Below are 22,630 nucleotides of genomic sequence, written 5' to 3'. Positions count from 1 at the left end.
TTCTATATACGATTTTAAAATTCGTTTTCAGCATAATTATCATAATGCCTTTACTGAGAATTATGTTATCAATATTTGCAATAAACTTTGTTTCTCAGGTAAAGTCAAAGCGCTGTTGTAATCAAAACAGAGTAAAGAATATTAGATATCCTCGAGTTATTAAATATTTTAATACAATATATCTTTTTAATATTTGATTTCAAATCAGTTCGTCCATTGTATAATAAGCCGTATCCATTTTGCTCGTTACAGAGTTACAACATAAGTTTCTTGACGAAATTCACTTTGTAAGGTTAACGGATTTATTGATTTACCTTTGGGGTATCTCAGCTTATATCCTCAAGCCAAAGGACTAACAAAAATCAAGGAAGAAACTCATCTCGTCAGACTAATGTTTATAAGTAATAAACATAACAAAACACACAGCTGTCTAAGATATGTATGTTGAAATGATTCACAATGTGAACTTAAATATACATACAATATAAGAACAATTGATATCTGTACCATCAGAACAAACCCGTTTTTTACTTTCATAAATATTACTTTCATCTACATACATACGTATATTCATAAGTAAATGCTATATACCTAAGGTACTTTATTTATTCATATGTTCTTACATACATACATATGCATTTATTTATACATTTATTGATTTACGTCTTCCATATTTATACCCTGAACAGGGTATATTAAGTTTGTCGCGATATTTGTAATACCCAGAAGGGAGCGTCGGAGACCCTATAAATTATATATAGTATATAAATGATCAGTATGTTGAGCTGAGTCGATTTCGCCATGTCCTTCTGTCCGTCTGTATATATACGAACTAGTCCCTCAGTTTTTAAGGTAACGTTTTGAAATTTTGCAAACGTAATTTCCTCTTCAAGAAGCTGCTCATTTGTCGATATCGGACCACTATAACATATAGCTGCCATACAAACTGAACGATCTGAATCAAGTTCTTGCAAGGAAAACTTTCCCATTTGACAAGATATATTCACGATTTTTCATTTGGTATCGATTATTTACTAAGGCAACAAAGCAATCTCCGAAGAAATTGTTCAGATCGGCTCACTATAGCATATAGCTGCCATACAAACCGAACGATAGGAATCAAGGGCTTGTATTGAAAACTATCGCATTTGACGTGGTATCTTCACAAAATTTGGCATGGATTACTGTTTAAGGTAATAATATAATCTCCGAAAAATTTGTTCAGATCGGTTAATTATAGCATATAGCTGCCATACAAACTGAACACATAGTTACTTAAAGGAATGCACCTGTGAAGGGTATATTAGCTTCGGTGCAGCCGAAGTTAACGTTTTTTCTTCTTTTCCATATAAAAAATCATATTTAATTTGTTCGTTTATATGATTGTTAAGCGCATGAAATTTTTGTAAGATATTGAAACACAGGTAATATTTGTTTTTATGTCTGGGAGTTTTCTTATTATTATTTTTTCATTATCACGGCAATATTGGTGTGTTAGCCGAAAGATTGACGCTCTTGCTTGTTGCAAAATTAAACAGTGCTTTGAAGACAATTGTAAGAGAAGGCTTTTAAACAGTTCCGTTCTGAACGCCAACAAATCCACAACTCTAAGTGAGAAATACTTTAATTCAATGTAAAATTTGTTAATATTTTTTATAAATTTTTAAAGGCCGACTTTATGTTTATTGATTACGGATTTTAGGAGCACCTAATACATTTGAAAATTTTAATGTGTGTTTGTGTATATGCAGAGAAAGTTGAAAATAACGTATAATACGTACTTTTAAAAAATCTAATGAAATTATTATAAATTAATACTAAGCAAATCAAGACATAATGAGTACGGAAAATGGTGTTCTCAGTATTGAGGTAAGTAAAAAAGTATAATTAATAAGTTCCCGGAATTCTAAAAAGCACCGTTTATTTTATTGTTTTCCCAAAGCAAACGTGTTACTGATTATATATACACATGTTGTATATGTTGTGTATTAAGACGCATAATTTTCATTGAAAGTTTACCGACTTTATAAGTAAACACATCTATGTATGTATGTGCAAATAGTAAGTAATTATATAAAATTTTGCAATCACTAACTAGATTAGATTTATTTATGAGGAATGCACCGCGACCTTTGGTCTATTGTGCCCTCTCCTAGATCACATGGACTCACTTAGCCCCAGCACGTCGATGAATTCCAAAATTTTACTGGGTGCTAATGAGTCGATGCAATTCCTGTCCGGAAACATGGATCCGAGGGCCTTAATCCTGCGTCTGCAGACTGCTGTGCAGTCGATCAGCAGGTGTTCCGGTGTTTCAGGCTCCATGTCGCAGAACCGGCAGTCAGTGCAAGAAGATAGGCCCATGTTATATAAATGCCTATTTAACTTGCAGTGGCCAGTATAAAATGCGACCAAGAGCCTAAGCTTATTCCTGGGGAGGTTGATTACAACTTTGAACCTACTCATGTTGTACCCTCCCATTAGCAACCTGGCATGCCGCATGCCATGAGTTTGTTGCCAATACTTCTCTCTGCACACTCTCTCTTCTTTGCGAAGTAGCTCCTTTATAGTATGGGGACCCACCCCTGTAAAGGGTTCAGGACCTACCATTTTGGTGGAGGCTGCGGAGCGAGCGAGCTCGTCTGCCAGTTCGTTACCGGCTATTCCTTTGTGACCTGGCACCCAAATTAGGTGCACCTGGTTTCTTTCCGCAAGGCTGTTCAGCCTTTCTCTGCACTCCTGCACTAGCAGCGACTTGATCTCGTAGGAGGAGATCGCTTTTAGTGCCGCTTGACTATCGCTAAGTATGGCTATCCGCTCATTGCGATAGTTGCGATGGAGGTTTATATCTATGCACCGACTTATGGCAAAGACTTCCGCTTGGAAAATGCTCGGAAACTCCCCCATAGGTATAGAGAGCTTGGTGCGTAGACCCGCGATCCCTGCACCAATTCCCTCCGACATTTTTGAGCCGTCGGTGTACCACCTCAAAGTGCTGTTTCTCAGAAGCAGTTCCAGGGTGGAGTTGTTCCACTCATCCTTGCTTCCGAGGGTGACCTTAAACTTCTTAGTGAAGTTAACCGTTTTGGTAGTGCTGTCCTTCGGGAGGAGGGCGATTGGTATATTACCGCTAATCTTTTCCATCCTCTGGGACGATATTACCTTTCCTTTGCCAAACCCTTCTGACGTTATTTGCAGAAGCGTGCTCTTGGCTACTTGGCCGATAACCAAGTGCAGCGGTGTGAGTTCAAGAAGGGCCTCCATAGCTGCCGTTGGGCAGGTGCGCATTGCGCCCGTCATGCAGACACAGGCTAGCCGCTGCAGCTTCGATAATTTAATTCCTACCGAGGTCTGCGACGCTACTGAGGCCCAGGCTACCGCCCCGTACGTGATTATCGGACGCACTATCATGGTGTACAACCACCTAACAATCCTTGGCTTACAGCCCCAGGACTTACCCGCCAGCCGATTGCACACCATTAATGCCTTTGTTGCTTTGACCAAGGTCAGGTCCACGTGTTGCTTCCACCGCAAAGTGGAGTCTAGCGTGAGACCAAGGTTTTTGACCTGGATTGTTTTCGTCTCATCTCCGGACAACATGACCTAGCCAGCGTAGCCACTGTCTTTTAATTCGCTGAACTATGTCAATATGTAATATATCTTAGCAAAATTGAACGGACACATAATTTTGGATATTCTATCTAATGCCGAAAGTATGTAAAATTCATCCAGAAATTACACAAACTCCTATATATTACATATAATGATTTTCATTATTCTAACAAATCTTATGCCGTATATGTATGCTCTAAAGTATAGCTGAGTAATATCAAAATCATACATACATAGATATACATTTAGAGAGTTTAATCTGTTTTAAATAAATCTTTCGAAGGCCCTCTGAAAATAGATTTCTGGCAGTGAAACTCTTTTTTATACTCTTGCAAAATGTTTCCACAAAGTATAATATTTTTATTCACATAACGGTTGTATGTATCACCTAAAACTAATCAAGGTACATAGGTATAGAGTTATACATATGCACACACACACAGGATGATGAGAAAAGTTGAAATCCGGGTGACAGTCTGTCTGTCCGTCCGTCCGTCCATGCAAGCTGTAATTTGAGTAAAAAGTGAGATATCTTGATGTAACTTGGTATACGCGTTCCTTAGTAAAAAAAAAATACAAGTTCGCCCACAAAACACTATTAACCGGAAGCTTATAAAGTGCTTTAACTAAGCACTTAATTAAGATATAAAACTCTAATTTGGCACATGTGATCGCAGTAGCAAGTACCATCAGTAGGCAAAAAATTTTGAAAAAGTGGTTGTGGGCCCACCCTCTAATAAGTTTATTGTAATAGTAACTTTGTGTATCAAAACTTCCTTGTGACTTTATACTGCATGTATCGGCCAATATGTGAGATATTTCAATGAAAGTTACAGAGCGTGTTTTACTCATAACAGTGCGTCTTTGTTCCTAAAATATAAAATATAATATTGATCTAGCCCCCAAATAACTATTATTAGAATTTTCGAAGAATTTCATTACTCCATATAATTGGTTATTGTATGTGAGCTACCATAATGAAACCTAGGAACATTTTTTAGTATTGGTTATGATAGTTTAAAGATAAAATCGGTCGATACTACCCCAACTCCCATATATTACATACTATAATGATTTCGCAGGTCCCAAGATATGTGGTTTCAAATCTAAAATGTTGGCTCCAATGACACCGTTATGACTCAATTGAGGATATAAAAGCTGGATCGAAGAAGGCTCTGATGCTCACGTGCTATGATGACTGGAAGACGCGTTGGCATAAGTGTATTGCAGCGGGAGGGGTATTGAAGGCGATGAAATGGAAAAAATTCACCTTTCAATTTTATCACAGTAGTAAAAAAACGGTGTTTCAAATATCTTTTTAGTTTAATTATGTATTTGTTCTTGTTGTTTTATAGAGTGACAAGTGGTAAAAATAATTCTTTGCGGAGAGCCATTCACGAAAAATTAATCTGACTACAAGTACATCAAATATTGCGGGAAGAATTTCCATATGTATCTTACATATTGACCTTCATACCATATATGGTATAAAGCCAACGTGAAGTTTGAAATTCTTATATATTTTCTTATACCAGATTGACCAATATAGAAGGTGTAAAATCAAGCGGATGATTGAAAATCCGTATATTAGGTGTATGGGGACTAGGAGAAGTCTAGATCGAATTTCATTCATTTTAGGCGAGAGGATTTACTGTTATTAGAAAGAGATTATTTTTGAATTTCATTAGGATTATTTTACATATTGATCGATAGATGCAGTATAAAATTAAATAGAAGTTTGGAAATATTTATATTAGGTATATGAGAGCTAAGGGACGTATTGATTCGATTTTGTGGCACTTTGTATTTTGATCTCCATATGTTAACTGATGTGTGTTTGGCACCTGTTCGCTTACGACGCGAAAAGCTTTTCAGGCGATTTTTTCTATAACAAAAATTCCAACGAGTTTGCTTGACTCAATACTACGATAATAAGAGATGATGTCGGAGCTTTACAACAATCTCCCATACTTTAAAAAACTTTAAACCATTGTTGCCCTGCAATATTGTGATGTACCAATTACAGTTTTGTATCTTAATTTGTGGCTTAGACATGGCATTTTATATTGTATGTTTTTCTGAACGAAGAAGTTATCCGTTTCTACCAATCTACAATACTGATGCTCTTATGATGCCAAGGAACACTTGTAAAAAGTTTTTTACTCAAGTTACAATGTGCATTGGTATAATTCTTTAATGCAGTTTTATAAAGTAAATTTTATGTGCAACCTCTGTTTGTTATACTTATACTTATGGTACATACAACCCATGTTTAACCCACATATGAACATATATGACATTCTGGTTACACAATAGTAAAATTTACTTCATGTTTTTACCAGCGAAATTTATTTTACAAAGCTGTAATATCTGGCACCACATTCTATAGAATAGTTTCAGCAGGTTCACATTAATCTAAATTTAAAATAGGTAAGGAAGAGCTAAGATCGGGTGTAACCGAACATTTTATACTCTTGCAAGAATCAAAGTCCGAAAAATTCCTTTCGGAAAATATGGGAGGGGTTAGTATTGAACCGATTTTATCTATATTTGTCAGTAACACAGACCACATGCTACATACTAAATAAAAATTTGATTTTAGTTACATAGGGGCTAGTAGGACAATTTTTCGCCCAATTTTATCTATTTTAAGCAAAAGTTTTCCATACAAGCCCTTGATTCCGATCGTTCGGTTTGTATGACAGCTATATGCTATAGTTCACCGATCTGAACAATTTATTCGGAGATTACATTGTTGCCTTAGAAGACAATCTATACCAAATTTCGTGAATATATCTTGTCAAATGTGAAAGTTTTCCATACAAGCCCTTGATTACGATCATTCGGGGTTTGTATGGCAGTTATATGCTATAGTCAACCGATCTTAACAATTTCTTCGGAGATTACATTGTTGTCTTTGAAGACAATCTATACCAAATTTCGTTAATATATCTTGTCAAATGTGAAAGTTGTCCATACAAGAACTTGTTTCCGATCGTTCAGTTTGTATGGCAGCCATATGCTATAGTTAACACATTTGTTCAATTTCTTCGGAGATTACATTGTTGCCTTAGGAAATAACATATACCTAATTTCGTTAATAAATTTTGTCAAATGTGAAAGTTGTCCATACAAGAACTTGATTCCGATCGTTCAGTTTGTATGGCAGCTATATGCTATAGTTAACCGATCTGAACAATTTCTTTGGAAATTACCTTGTGGCCTTAGGAAATAACATATACCAAATTTCGTGAATATATCTTGTCAAATGTGAAAGTTTTCCATACATGCATTTGATTCCGATCGTTCAGTTTGTATGGCAGTTATATGTTATAGTGGCCCGATATCGGTCGTTCCCACAAATGAGCAGCTTCTTGAAGAGAAAATGACGTTTGCAAAATTTCAAAACGATATCTTAAAAACTGAGAGACTAGTTCGTATATATACAGACAGACGGACAGACGGACAGATGGACAGACAGACGGACATGGCTAAATCGACTCAGCTCGACATACTGATAATTTATATATATACTTTATAGGGTCTCCGACGATTCCTTCTGGGTGTTACAAACTTCGTGACAAACTTAATATACCCTGTTCAGGGTATAAAAACAGACTCACTCAATCATTTTCATTGAGATAACTCACAAATTGGCCGATATATGCGGTATAAAGTCACCCGGAAGTTCGAAAGTCTTTATATTACGTATATGGGGGCTCAGATAAGACCGATTTAGCACATTTTTAATACACTGAGTTTTTATTATCGGGATAGGATTTTCTCTGAATGAATAGATTGACCGATATTTTCGGATAAAAGTCAATTATAGATCTCTAGCGTGTTTAAATATGGATTTATTGCGCTTTTAGTAGTTCTCAACAGTACCGCTATATGGAGAGTTAACGGGGTTATTTCCCGATTACAAAAAAATTTACAGTATCGGTAGGGGTGCTAAATGGATTTGTCTTGAGTGAATTTGGCGATTGTAGCTTTAATGGTCTAGGAGATATACATATTAAACCTATTAGAGGGCGGGGCCACGTACACTTTTTAAAATTTGTAGCCCACAGGTGCACCTTGCTACTGCGATCCCCTTCGCCAAATTAGAGTTCTATATCTTATTATAGTATTTAGCGATGCTACTTTATACGTTTTCGATTAATGGCGTTTTGTGGACGAGACCACTACCCGTTACGCCTATCTACGAACTCAGTCCTACTTTTTTTCCAAGGAACATGCGTAGCAAGTCTTATCAAGATCTTCAATTTTACTCAAGTTATAGTTTTCACGGTCGGACAGACAGACAGTCACCCCGATTTCAACTCCGCTCTTCATCCTCATCATTTATATATATATATGTATATATAACCCTATATATATCTATCTCGCTTAGTTTTAGGTGATACATTCAACAGTTAGGTGAACAAAACTATTGTACTCTGTAGCAATATGTTGCAAGAGTATAATACAACTTTTAAGTTGAGTTATTAAAAACCGGTATTAACATTACCTGTGTGAATTTTTAATTATTTACATTATATTATATATATTCTTGCTTTTACTCTTAAATTGAAATATTTACATTTGAATATTTGTATGTTTGCCCATATGAGTACTCGTTAAACTTGATAATCTCATGTTGCACAGAGAACAATGTTTTTACTCTCCAAAAGTCATTTGTAACACTTTGAAGTAATCCACATCGATTAAAGCCTGTTACAATTTCGTATATATTACACGTTTCTTGGCACTTTGGTGAAATCAGCGCCACAAAGCGTCGGTAAGGAAGAAAACTCAGTAAGAAATTTTAAATGCAGTAGGTAGGTAAAAGTGTTGTGACTTCGTCCTCTGACATAGACAAATTTTGTAACTGGGAAAATGAGGAAACAGCGGAAAAAGCAACGATACTCTGCGTTTCATAATGTATTTTTTTTTCAATTTAGTAGCATTTGATATTAGAAGGTCTATTTCACATTTTTCCATCATGATCTTAAACTGTATACAGATTACTATATTTAATATAATAATCTTCCTGTTTCAAGTAAATGTTTATTTCCACTTGAATAACAATTGAGATATCTTGATGAATCTTGAGACAAAAAAATATGAGTTCATAGATGGGCTGCCATGCCCGTAAAGCGCCATTAATCGAAAACCTATAAAGTTCCATAACTATAATTTTACATGGGGGATCGCATTAGCAAGTGGCACCCGTGGACAAAAAATTTTAAAATGCAGAAGTGGCCCCATCCCCTAATAAATTTAATGTACATATATTTTAATCATTTACCATCGCGATGGTGTGATAGGGTTTTATTGGAGCCGTGGTCAAAATTGGTCAATGGGCGTAGCACCGCCCACTTTTAGGTGAAAACACATACATATCTGAGGATCCACGCTACCGATTTCAACCAAATTCGGTGAGTGACATTCCATTGTTAAACTACAACCAATTTTAAATTTCATTTGACTTTTCCATCTTTCCTGTGTACAAGTCAAGAAGCAATGAATTTAACCGGATAAAAATGTGCGCGAATAATGCCTAAATATGGTATTCTGCGTTGGATTCCGAGGTTGACGTTGTTGATGCTGTTAATGTTGGTTCCAAGATAGGCGAAGGCGAGGTCGAAGTTATGACTCAACAGTGACATGGGAGCCTAATCGCGAGTACGACAACTGTTTGCTTGGTGGTAGGAGATATTTCGTCTTGCCCAGAGAAAATTTGACAATTTGACTTTTAGGTGAAATCCCATATCTCGGGACCCGACCAATCGATCTCGACAAAATTGAGTACGTGGCATTCTTGGATTTGCCTTTAACGAAGGAAAACTTTAAAATAGCGCGAATTTCGTCGTTAGTGAACTCCATGTTTACACGTTTATACCTGTTGAACGCAATATACAAATTAATTATGGATAGCGTCGTTTTGTAGGTTATGTCAATAACCTGTATAACCAATATCTGAGTTATTGATATTTTTAATGTATGATTGACCGTCATTATTGGTATTTCCTTTTCGAGGATATACCTGTATTGTATATCCGTCAACATGTGTGACCGTATTGTTGGGAACATTTTTAGGGAAACGCTTTCTAAATATTCTGTCTACCAAGAAAGGGATGAACGATTCAGATCTCCGCATGGGCCATGAATCATTTTGTTAGTAACTCATCAGTAGACTGGAACTTCCTCACGACGTATTTTGTCTATGAACCAAATCAAAATGTGCAAATCGCAGTTAGTATAAATAAAATGCTGAATCATAAAAAATTAAAATTTGTCTTAAAAAATTGAGGTGAACACTATTCAAATTTAAAGGTATGAAAAATGCATGCTGGCCGATTCTCAGATCTACCCAATAAGCACATCAAAATCAATGCAGCGAGTTTCAGAGGAGTTTTGCAGCAAACACCGTGACTCGAGAATTTTGTAAAGTACTATATTAGATAACTCACACGCTGGCCGCTATATACGGCTAAGGTTTGTTAGAATAAAATAATAACATCAGTAACATTATACTTAAATTTAAAAAAAAAACATTATATGGGGAGTGGGCGTGGATATCGTCCGATTTCACTTATTTTCACTTTATCGAAACAATATCGAAATAATTTAAGCTGAGCAAATTTGAGTGATATATGGTAGCTTGAATAGTAAAATAAACATATTAGAAGTCCAGCCCTAATTTTTAATAATTCTCAACCCTTATTATTGCAATCCCCTGAACCAAATTCCGGTGTTATATCTTCTTTAGTGCTTCGTTATGCATTTTATAGGTTTTCGTTTGAAGGGGTTTTGTGCCCTCATCTACGAACTCGTCCTTACTTTTTTGCCAAGGAACACATGTACAAATCTTCATAAAGATAGATACATTTTTAATCATGTTATCGCTTCAACGGGCGAACGGGCAGACGGAAGGACAGACACACAGTCACTCGGAATTCAGTTCGCCTCCTCATCCTGATCATTTATGTATATATATTATATTGTATATAACAAACAACCGTTAAGTGAACAAAACTATTATACTCTGCAGCAACATGTTGCATGAGTATAAAAATTGATGTAAACATTTTAGACACACCTTAAATAATCAAATATTAAAATTAATATTCTTCATTTATAGATGCGCAGAAAAAATGATAAAGAAAGTAAACAATTTCAAGGGAAAGACTCAATTGAACGTCCCAATTGGTCAAACGGGTTAGAATTTCTCATGTCATGCATATCAATGTCTGTTGGACTTGGGAATGTATGGCGATTTCCTTTTACAGCTTACGAAAATGGTGGAGGAGCGTTTTTGATTCCATATATTATCGTTCTCTTCATAATAGGTAAGCTTCCATAAAAATAATATAATAACTGCTAAAATGGTATTTTCTTTTAAGGAAAGCCAATGTATTATCTCGAAATGATTTTGGGTCAGTTCTCAAGTAAAGGTTCGGTGAAGATTTGGAGCATTTGCCCCTCTTTCGTAGGTATGTACATATTTATACCAATAACAACTTTCACACTGATTTTATATAATTAGGTTATTTTATTTGTAGGCATAGGGTATGGTCAAGCGTTCGCTACAATTTGCATTATCACTTACTACTCATCTCTTCTGGCATTGACATTATATTACCTGATAGTTTCATGTCAATCGGTGCTTCCGTGGACATATTGTAGATCCGAATGGGGTAACAATTGTATCAATTCAAATCCAATTGGAGATGGGAGAGAAAGCAGTATTGAAAACCCCGCAATGCATCTACAAAGCAGTTCTGAGCTCTACTTTTTGTAAGTTTTGAAACAAGCGCCCCAATTATATATTGTTTAATACTTTTTAATTAATCAACAACATATAGGAATATATACAACCATTACATTAAATGTATATATGTACATGTTTTATTTATTATGTTTCTTTACAAACTACAGAAAAGAGGTTATAAAAGAAAAGGAAAACATTGAGGATGGACTAGGAATGCCAGAATGGAAATTAACTTTAACACTTTTTGTCTCGTGGATTGTAATTTTCTTGGTTATCATGAGAGGCGTAAAAAGTTCCGGCAAAGCGGCTTATTTTTTGGCTCTGTTTCCTTACGTAATACTCGTGGCATTACTAGTGCGTGCAGTTACACTGGAGGGAGCGGCAAAAGGAATAATGTTTTTCCTAGAACCAAATTGGCATGAACTACTTAATCCAAAGGTATGCTATTTATATTCTATGCTGTGCATAATGCACGATCACATTTATAAAACGGTTCAATAAAATTAGGAAATTAGGATAGGAATCAGTACGTTGGAAAAAAATTAATTCCCTGAAAGGGCATACCATTAATTTGAATATCAAATGCATATATTGTAATATATACTATACATGTATCTATATATATAAGTATAATGAATACGTATACCAAGTTTCATCAAGATATTATGTTCTGTGCATCATGTTGCGAGAGTATAAAAAACCTTAAAACCCAGCTAAAAGCAACAACTTTCCATGTTCTCATTTGAATAACAAATTTATTCAACACACATTCTTAAAGAAAGAGAAAGTGAAAAGAAAGCGTAAAGCTAAATAATAAATATGGTTTAAAAGGCTAAAAATCCAGCTTTTAAAGATTCTTATAAAAAAGGATAAACAGATGTAACTGAACATTTTATACTCTTGCAATTTGCAAGGATGAAAGCTAGAGAAATACCTTAAGAAGCAAGACGTCAACCAGAGCATTGGAATCCAAGCAAATTTATATATACATAAATAATAATAATTTTACATATTTTTGGCATTAAACTATAATATATTCAATTTCATATGTTCAGTTAATTTTGACGAAAGTTTGAAGATTTTATATTAGGTATATAGGAGACAGTATTGATCCAATTTTTGTCTATATTTTTCCAATATTACATGTAATTAAAAGACCACAAGCTAATAAAATCCCCCAAGGTTTCATCAAGGTTCCTCACGTACAATCACCAAATATATGGAGTAAAGTAAGCCGGGTGTTCGAAAATGTTATCCATTCGAGACACAAAGTTACACCGTTATACAAAAACATGTTTATCTATTTTATTAAGATAAATCACATATTGGCCGATATAGGATGTATAATGTAGGATGACATAACCGTATTACAGTGTGAAAATGAGTGAAATCAGAATACAACCACGTCTACTTCCATACAACACAATTATAAGTAATTAATATAACGGAGTAAATATTTGAAATAATGCCTTTGAAGTATACCACCTTATGACCAAAAATAGTATAAATGGAAGCAAAACTTTTCAAGCACGTGGGTACCGAATATGTGGACCCCAGAGTCTTTAGTTTTCTTTTTACCGAAAATATTACTATAGTATCTCTGATTATCAAAAATGGTTTAAATCGGGTCAATACTTCTGTTATACCCCATATGCCTAATATAAAGATTTTTTCTGTTGGACTGTATACCACATATATCGGCCAATATGTGAGTTATCTTAATTGATCGTGAATTGAGGGTGAAAACTCGCCTAGACTCCATATAACTAACAAGCCAAAGTACATGAGAGTATTACCCCGGCTTTAATCATGGCAAGTTGCAAGAGTATGAAATGTTCGGCTATGCCCAAAATTGGCACATCTTTACTTCTTTAAACTATATTATGTTATTAGGACAATTAATGTCGCATTTTTCTTACGACAGAAATTGGGTTGGACAAATATACATACACATACCATCGTTTACCTACTATATTCGTTCAGGAGAATAAAGTTATTTCATTTTATGTCGCTTACGTTATACTATTTTGTAGCTAATTTGTTACTACAATGTATCTAATCTCTTATGAAAAATCAAAATCCCATCTGAAATACATAGTTACTATTTTGTGGAGGCGGACGATGTTTATTGCATCCGTTCACGCAGTAGTCTGAATTTTACAGAAATTACTTACCTCTTGGGTAAAGTTTACAAAAGTAGGCAATTAAACAGTAATAAGAGTAATTGTTGTATTTAATGATGATAATTTTAATTGACTCGTTTTATATAGAAGTTGCAGAAATATTTTAATAATTACGTATATTATAAGTTTCATATAAATATATTTTACAGGTGTGGAAGGAGGCTGTGGTACAATGCTTTTTCTCTCTGGCAGTTGGACTTGGTCCCATAGTTATGTTTTCTTCTTATAATCATTTCGATCACTGCATTTACAGGTAAGCTAGAAAGTAGCAACTTAAATTTATAATTATACTTGCAACTTTTTTTGGTGACACAGACAACCAATGGAACTGTAACAAAATAATCAAGAGTATGGTAAAAACCATACTTTTAAAGTGCATTAAACGAAGAGGTAGTCTGAAAAAGTAGGGAAAGGTTAAGTTCGCTTACAATATTTTATACTTTTGCAACTTGCCAGGACTAAATATTAGGTAAATACCTTAAGGTGTAAAACGTCAACCAGAGGATCCAGAATCTAAGCTATTTTATATTTATGTATATAACTCAACACTGACCGCTATATTTGGAATACGGTTTGTTAGAGAAACCGAGATAATTATATGTACATAGTACTATATGTGGACTCGGGTAACTCATTTATTAATTTCACATATTTTTGGCATTAAACTACTTATAAAAAAAACAGAACAAATGGTTTTTTCGGCAAAATCAATTTATTTTATTCAAAATAGTCTCCTTCTGCTTTAATACATAGCTTTTTGCACGGTCCAAAAGCATATCGAACGAGTGTTTTAGTTCGTTGGCCGGTATAGTCGTCAGTATGCCGGTGTAAGCCTTTTGAATGAACTCCAAGTCTGCATAACGCTTTCCTTTCATGGGCAAAAGCATTTTTCCGAAAAGGAAGAGCCATATCAGGTGAATACGTGGAGTGGTTAATGGTTAAAATGTGATTTTTGGTCAAATAATCATCCTTCGAATGTTGGAGTCTGAGCAATTTTTGGTCGTCATTCAATTTGTGCGGAACAAACCGTGCACACACCTTTTATAAGCCCAAATGTTCGGTCAAAATGTGATAAATCAATGTTTTGGAGATGTTCAATTCCAATTCCATGAATTTCAATGATGATTTCGGCTGATTTTTGATGAATTCACACACAGTTTCGATGGAATTCACATGTTGATCGTCATTATGTCCTCACGACCACTTTGAAAACGTTGAAACCACTCGTGCACTTTGCTATGGGATATGCAATCATCGCCATGAACTTGTTTAATCAATTGAAACGTTTCGCTAAAAGTTTTACCAACTTCAAAAAAAAAATTTAAGGTTGGCTCTTTGTTCGAAGTTCATTTTCGCACCGATAACACAAACATACTGACACTTAAAACGCAAAAACTCCACTTCCAATCAATGAAATGTCATGAAATCATAAAGGTACCAGACTCTAACCAGGGGCGCTAGATTCAAAAAGTCCTGTTTACTTTGGAACACACCTTGTATAAATAATCAGGATGACGTGACGAGCTGAAATCCGGGTGACTGTCTGTCTGTCCGGTCCGTCCGTGCCAGCTGTAACTTTAAAATTGAGATATCTTGTTGAACTTTAGTAGATATGTTCCTTGACATCTAATGAAGTTTGGTATTGTAGATGGCGCAATCGAACCACAACTACACCCACGAAACGCCATTAAAGAAAATCCTCTTAAGTGCCACAACTAAGCAGCAAATTAAGATAAAGAACTCAAATTTGGCACAACGAATCACAATAAAGAAGGGCACCTGCGTATTGAAAATTTAAAAAAAAGCGCGTGGCCCTGTCCCTTAATAGATTTAATATATACATATTAGTATATATATTCTAAACAAAAAAAAAAAATAAGCAATTTGAAATTCCATCTGACAAAGCATCAATTAACATAACATAACATTAGCGGAATAAAGCTTTGCAAGAATAATGTCTTTGATTTGAGCCATCGCAAGTGACGTCTGTTGACTTTACTCAATAAACTTGTAGATAGGTGATGGTATGTGAGGTACCTTAATGAAACCGAGAGAGCATTTAAATATACTGTGGTATGTTAATGGTATGTGGTATTGGCTGAAATAGATAAAATCGAGGATGATTTAGTATAATTTTCGCTTTGATTGTAATCCATTCACAATTTCGTCGAACAATTATTGAACCCTTTCGCTACATTTTCCATCTGAAGGTATGTATTTAGTCGGCTGTTATCCTTGCAAGTTGCAAGAGTATAAAATGTTACGCTACATCCGAACTTAGGCCTTCCTTACTTATTAAGACTGTTTTTGTTTCAGTGTGGACAGATAGTGAGACCCCTTCTGTTCTTGACAGATATGCTTTATAGCAGTATACCAGAAAAATGCAAACACGTAAGTTATGGCTGATGTTTGTATTCTTCCTTCTTTGTAGCTTCTTGTGACATAACGCGACATCACGACATAAAGATCGCGTCTGATACGAAAGATCTTTTTAAACTGTAATTAACGAAAATAATGGCAGTAAGCATCTCTTTACAACACATTTTCTTTTACCTCCGTGTCGGAGTAAGCGTTCACAACGTCTTCTACGAATCCTTTCACCCTGCTAGAGAATATACATATTTCAACAACTTGGGATCATTCTCTGATTAGATTATAATTAAATTGACTGATTCATTTTACTGCCAAACATACCATCACCAATATAGTATATGGTGTAAAGTCAACCGGATGTTTAAAAATTCTTATATTAGTTATTTGGGAGCAGATTTTCATCCAATTTCAATCGTTTTAGGAGAAACCGATGCACCATTATTAGAGAAAAATTCCCACTTACTCTTGTTAAGATAGCATACATATTGGACGATACATGCGGTATGAAGTAAATTGGAAAATCCAATGAAATGTTAGGTTACACCCGAACTTAGCCCTTACATACTTGTTTAAACTATATTTATTATGATTGTGAGTATACATATAGGGGATATACGTACAGTTATATGATGAAGATATAAATACCTACATATATAATGAATTATATTTTCAGGGATGCTATGATAGTTACAACATTAGATACCTTTACAAGCTTACTGGCTGGTGTATCTATTTTTGGCATTCTTGGAAATTTGGCTCATAACCTTCAAATTACAGACATCAAAGAGGTCGTCAAAAGTGGTACTGGTCTTGCCTTCATTTCATATCCGGATGCCATTGCAAAATTTCAAGCAGTTCCACAGATTTTCGCCATACTTTTCTTTTTCATGCTGTTCGTATTGGGGGTTGGATCCATTGTGGCGCTACACTGTACAATTGTCACAATAATATGCGATCAATTTAAATCACTTCGATACTGGAAAGTAGCACTGGTGACATGTGTATGTGGATTTCTCGCGAGCATAGTATACGTTACACCGGTAGTGAATATTCACCACTAGATATTTATGTAATATTAATATATATTTAAATTATTTTTCGCTTTCAGGGAGGGCAATGGATATTAAATTTAGTGGACTTTTATGGAGGAACTTTTGTTATTTTTGGCCTAGCGATTTTAGAAACGATCAGTATTTCATGGATATATGGTAAGCTTGCCAAAGTCTAGATATACAGATATGAGAGTAATCCATTAAGATGAGCAGTATATTGTATATAACTATCACAAACGAGAAAAATGCAATTTTGATTTACAGAAAGTTGAAAAAGTAGTCAAGAGGAAAGACATGTGCAAATTTTAGGATGGATAGGATGAGTTAAATGTGGACGTTGGGCTTGGCACCTCACTGCTTTAGATAAAATTACCATTAATCGGGAACCTGGAACTTGTCATAACGAAGCTGCCAATTAAGCCATAGAACTGTAATTTTACAACGAATCGAAATCTTTAAAAAGTGGGAGCATGACAAATATTTTCAACTCCTCTTGCGCACATTGTAGCCTCGCCCGCTTTTTTCTTCTGATAATAGTGTGTCTGTATAACAAAAGTCAATACTTTGCTTAGCACCCATATGCCTAATACAATTATTTTCGAACTTCCGCTTTACTTTATACCACATAAGTATGTATATCGGCAAATATATAAGCTTGGTGAAAACTTGCTTTAGGCCCCATATAACTAATATCTGAATTTTTGATTCTGTTAAGTATGAATGAATACATTGGGATAAAACTTTGCACGAATAGTGCCTTCAAAGTATGCTTTATGACCAAAAATTGTCCAAATCGTTGAAAAACTGTCAAGCGCCTAAGTACCGAATATGTGGACCACAGTACCTATAGTTGACTTTTGACAGAAAATATCGGTCAATATGTGAGATATATGCGTAGTTACCTCTTCTACTCTTCAAGTCAGAATGACGTTTATTTTCAATAATGGTTTGCCTGCGACTTCGACAGACACCGACAATGGGTTCATGACATTGTGATGGAGCACTTGAACATGCGCAAGGTGTGCGCGAAGATGGTCCCAAAAGTGCTCACAGATGACCAGTGCGGCGAGGGGAAGTGTGCCAAGAAAATTTGAACATGTGTGAAATTAGAATGCCTTCCGTGACGCCTTCCAATGCATCGACACAGAAGGAGCCTATTTTGAAAGTTTTTAAAGAACTGTAACGATTGGTTCAATAAATTTTTTTAAAACGATTCAGTCTTATTACTTTCCAAGCAAAACTCTACAAACAACTATTAAGTGAACTCTTTTACTCGTAGCTATGTATGTACATGTTGCAGCAGCATAAAAATGTTGCTAAAAAATTAATTCATTATTCGATGAAGCGGTGAAAGGATTGCAATCATATTTGATTTCTTATTAACATATGTATATTATAGGTCGTAGATTTAGTCTCTTAACTATATTTTGGTTCTTATCCAAGCCATAGGTACTAAAATAAACATAGGTACCTCAACTTATTAAATTTAATATATTGGGTGTTTTTCTACGGCTCTGATCCTTGCTAGAGTAAAAAATGTTCAAATTCACCCGAACTTAGGTCTTTCTTACTTGTTTATTATTGCTATGATTAGATATTAAAAGAAACAAAATACATATGCTTCCACATATGTATGTATTTAACATAAAACCACATACTTATCTTAAGTGTGTAGTGAATACACTATTTCATTATGGCTTTACGAATTGCAATACTTTTTTTTAGGGATAAACAATTTTTGTGATGATGTTCAATTCATGACGAAGCGTGAGGTGTCTTTTTACTGGCGGGTGTGTTGGGCAGTTCTTACTCCATTGTCAATGATCGTAATTTTTGTATACTCGCTGTCATCCATCGAGCCTTTGACTTATAGTGCTAAGCTGTATCCAGACGCTGCAAATGGTAAGGCTAATTCATATTTCATATTTCTAAATAACCTAATTCACTCCTAACATACTGAACCGACTTTAGTAAAATATATACAAACATCTCCAGTTTAATCCAACATAAAGATAGAATAGTTTTTATCTCAATTATGTGAATGTCAAAATAATTCATACATAAAAATACATGTGTGTTAATACACACGTGTTTAGAGTATTTGAAATCTTTTTCTAATAATATGTACACGCTTAAAAATTAAAATCCTTTCTGTCGTCCGATCATCATGCTTAAGCTACTTAATTAAAGGTCGTGAAATTTTCTATACTCATTTTGCAGGTTGATGGAAATGTTGAAAATTCACAGAAACTGTGAAAAAAATTTCATACATAAGAACATGTGCAAACTTAAAAAGAATAAATATAATATATAATTATAATTTTCAGAAAAATACCAAGAAAATTCATTATTTTTTCCATTGACAACTACACAGTACAACAGCTAATCTGGGGGGTGAGAAATTCCAAGTCAGGGTGATGGTGCTAGGTCAGTATAGTAAAACCCTCAAAGGGTTTGGCGTTCATATGTGTAAAATTTAGAAAAATTAATAATTACAGTTTCTCAAAAAAAAAAAAAAATACATATACATATTAATAAAAATAAATAAATAAAATTAAAATAAAAAATTATAAAAATGTTTACTTTTTTTTTTAGTAGTTTATGGCCAGAAGTCTTTTGTTTTTTTTTAGAGAAACTGTAATGCTTAATTTTTCTAAATTACTTTCCGCCTTTTTTAAATTTTTTATTAATTTTTTGTATTTTAAAACAGTTCTTTTTAAGAACATTACATAATATTATATAACCAGAGCAAAAAAATTGTGTTGCGCTGCACGTACCTTTCCCACCTTACCGCTAGTGCGAGATAAAAAAGACTATTTAATATCAAATGAAAATATTTTTCATTCTGATTTTTATTTTGATTTTCTTTACTTTTTATATATTTTTTAAATCTACATATTTAATCAAATGTATGTATATACATATGTATGTTTGTGTATATATAGTGACACACGACATGGGGTTGTTTTTAATTGTACAACTCAATGCATGTGCGTATGTGTGTGATGATACTACAGGTATATGAATTTATTTTTACATACATACATACATTTAGCTAACAATGCTAGTTGTATTCATAATTGTTAATTGAATGAGTAATGCATGTACACACATAAAAACGATTGTTTATGTATTGTATGTTAAGTACGTTTTGTACTGCCTCAACATTATCTACGATAAGCATGTTCAAAGATATTTGAACAACCATGGTACATCAAACCATGACGCCGCGGCTTCCACTTTTGATCTTAGTCATAATACAGACGTGACATATTTGCAGTACTCATTGTACGAACGGCTTAATTTTAGTTTTAGCAATTTTCGGGTTTGTTTTGGTTTCATTTCAGATATTAATTACAATTTCGAATATGTGACCATTTTGGCCGACCACTTTTTGCCATTTTTTGGTTTCTTGGCGCAAAACTGCGACAAGTAATTTTCACAGGCTTCTCTTGAAGCCAACATTACTCCATTAAGGGAGTTCTGCATTGATCGGAACAAATGGTAGTCCGATGGTGCAACGTCAGGGCTATATAGTGGATGCATCAAAACTTCCCAGCCAAACTCTCCCAATTTTTGCAAAGTCATCAAATATGTGTGTGGTCTAGAGTTGTCCTGATGGAAGGCAAAGCCTTTTCTGTTGTTCTGCCCATATTTTTCGATTGCTTGCTTTAATCTCATCACTTGTTGTAAAATGTAGAATCAATCGTTCTACCAGACTGAAGCAGCTCATAGTGGATGATTCCTTTCCAATCCCAGGAAAGGATTAGCACAACCTTTCGAGGCGTCAATTCTGACTTTGCGACCATTTGTTGAGCTTCCCCACGCTTGTACCATGATCTGTTTTCCATATTATTGTCGTATTTGATACACTTTTTATCTTTTGTTACCATTCGCTTCAGAAATGGTTCGATTTTATTTCGTTTCAGCAAAGAATCACAGATGCTAATTCGGTCTATTAAATTTTTCACAGACAATTCATGTGGTACCCAAACATCGAGATTCTTTTTGTAACCATCCTATTTTTTTATGATTCAAAACCGTTTGATGATGAATGTTAAGTTCCTTAGCGATGTCATGGCTGCTTATGTGTCGGTCCTAGTCAATATTTTCCATAATTTCATCGACTTTTTCAACGGCAGGTCGTCCCAAGCGAGGTGCATCTTTCATATCGAAATTTCCAGAACGGAAGTGAGCGACCCATTGGTGTGCTACACGAACTAGTGTAGCATCGTCTCCGTAAACTTCACAAATTTCATTGGTGGCTTGCGTGGCATTCTCCCCGTTTTTATACAAAAGTTTCAAAATATAGGGAATTTCTTCATTACTTTCACTAATTTTTGAGCAGCTGTAACTTTTTTTTTACTTTTAACCCGAATTTAATTTAATTTGGTTGAATTAAGCTTAAAATCTCACCTTTCCAATACTATATGATTTTACACAATGTGATTTGTAGCACTGGAGATATACGACTGCAACGAAATTTATTGACATAATACGAAAAGATTACCCAATATATTGTAGTATACCTATAGTATGAGTATATCTTAAACTTTTACCCTTAACATGAACCCAGTACAATACTTTGGTTATAGAGTTTTTTGTTATATTTTAGTTTCAGGATGGATTCTATTTACGATTGGAATGGCTCAATTTCCTCTCTGGGCTATATGGAGTATTTCTACTCATAGGAATGAAGGAATATGGAATGTAAGTTTTCGAGCACAATCATATGTATTATTAAAACATATAATGAACAAACTTTATATTTTAAAATTCTAGTCAATTCGTTCATCTATCAGATCAAGTCCTAAATGGGGTCCTTCTAAAGAAAAAAATAGACAGGATTGGATTGCATACAAAGCAAAATGTGCACAAGAGAGTGCAAACCGAAATAACGAAGGAAAAATAAAACAGTTATGCCAAAAGATTTTCAATTTAATAAAGTCATCATAGTAAACAAGTTAATATGACACAATATCTGTATAACGATACTTTGATGTTTAGTTTTTACAAATCGGAGTATAGTAAATAAACATATTAAATTAACAGTGTCTAAAATGGATATTTATCTCCCCGTCCTCCCTCACTTTGGGCACAGGTCGGACTAGCAGGCAAGCAGATTCATTTTAAAAAGGCATAATAGAATAATAATATAACAAAAACAATTCACTTAATACTTCTCTTTTTTATTAACTGTATGAACGTTCATTTGTTGAACAACATAAAAGAACATACTACAAATAAATTTACATATTTGCTGATTTCAAGACGTTCTCAAGAATGGGGACTGTCTTAACCCAACACCTGGCCGATTTCGAAAATGGATCCAAAAAATTATTCATGAATAATCATTACATTCATTTAAATTGACACTTTGGTGTAGCTTTTGGTCTGGTGGAATCATCGGTCCACACTTCTTTCGAAATGAAGCTAGTGACACCGTTGCTGTCAATGGAGAGCGGTATTAATCGATGATAACTATTTATGTCCGATTGCGATTATTTCAAGAAATTGTGATAGTGTTGAGATTTAACACCATTAGACTACTTCATTACTCGAATATTTGAAGTTATTGGTCTTTAGCAATAAACCAGATTCTCTTCAAGCTTTAGAAGTCAATATTGAAGGTGATATTCATGACAGACGGC

The 22,630-nt window shown here is 34.5% G+C and overlaps 1 protein-coding gene across 5 annotated transcripts; it reads left to right on the top strand.

Moving 5' to 3' along the window:
• Nucleotides 1–1,488: 1,488 nt before the first annotated feature.
• Nucleotides 1,489–22,044, top strand: LOC120774780 (sodium-dependent nutrient amino acid transporter 1-like). Of its 5 annotated transcripts, XM_040104554.1 has the most exons (12): nucleotides 1,489–1,611; nucleotides 1,670–1,869; nucleotides 10,742–10,949; nucleotides 11,004–11,093; nucleotides 11,163–11,397; nucleotides 11,539–11,809; nucleotides 13,704–13,807; nucleotides 16,601–16,967; nucleotides 17,036–17,135; nucleotides 18,705–18,881; nucleotides 21,595–21,689; nucleotides 21,762–22,044. In XM_040104554.1, exons 2-12 carry the CDS (start codon nucleotides 1,837–1,839, stop codon nucleotides 21,933–21,935), a joined length of 1,854 nt encoding a protein of 617 aa, XP_039960488.1. In that variant the 5' UTR covers nucleotides 1,489–1,611; nucleotides 1,670–1,836; the 3' UTR covers nucleotides 21,936–22,044. The 5 variants fall into 5 exon arrangements, with proteins under 5 accessions (XP_039960488.1, XP_039960487.1, XP_039960489.1 ...); XM_040104553.1 differs by having other exon boundaries at nucleotides 1,489–1,869; XM_040104555.1 differs by lacking the exons at nucleotides 1,489–1,611; nucleotides 1,670–1,869 and adding an exon at nucleotides 2,032–2,061.
• Nucleotides 22,045–22,630: the final 586 nt, after the last annotated feature.

This window comes from Bactrocera tryoni, chromosome 4, assembly GCF_016617805.1.
Source record: "Bactrocera tryoni isolate S06 chromosome 4, CSIRO_BtryS06_freeze2, whole genome shotgun sequence".
In the NCBI taxonomy this organism is placed as follows: Eukaryota; Metazoa; Arthropoda; class Insecta; order Diptera; family Tephritidae; genus Bactrocera; species Bactrocera tryoni.
This window is presented reverse-complemented; position numbering and strand designations above follow the sequence as displayed.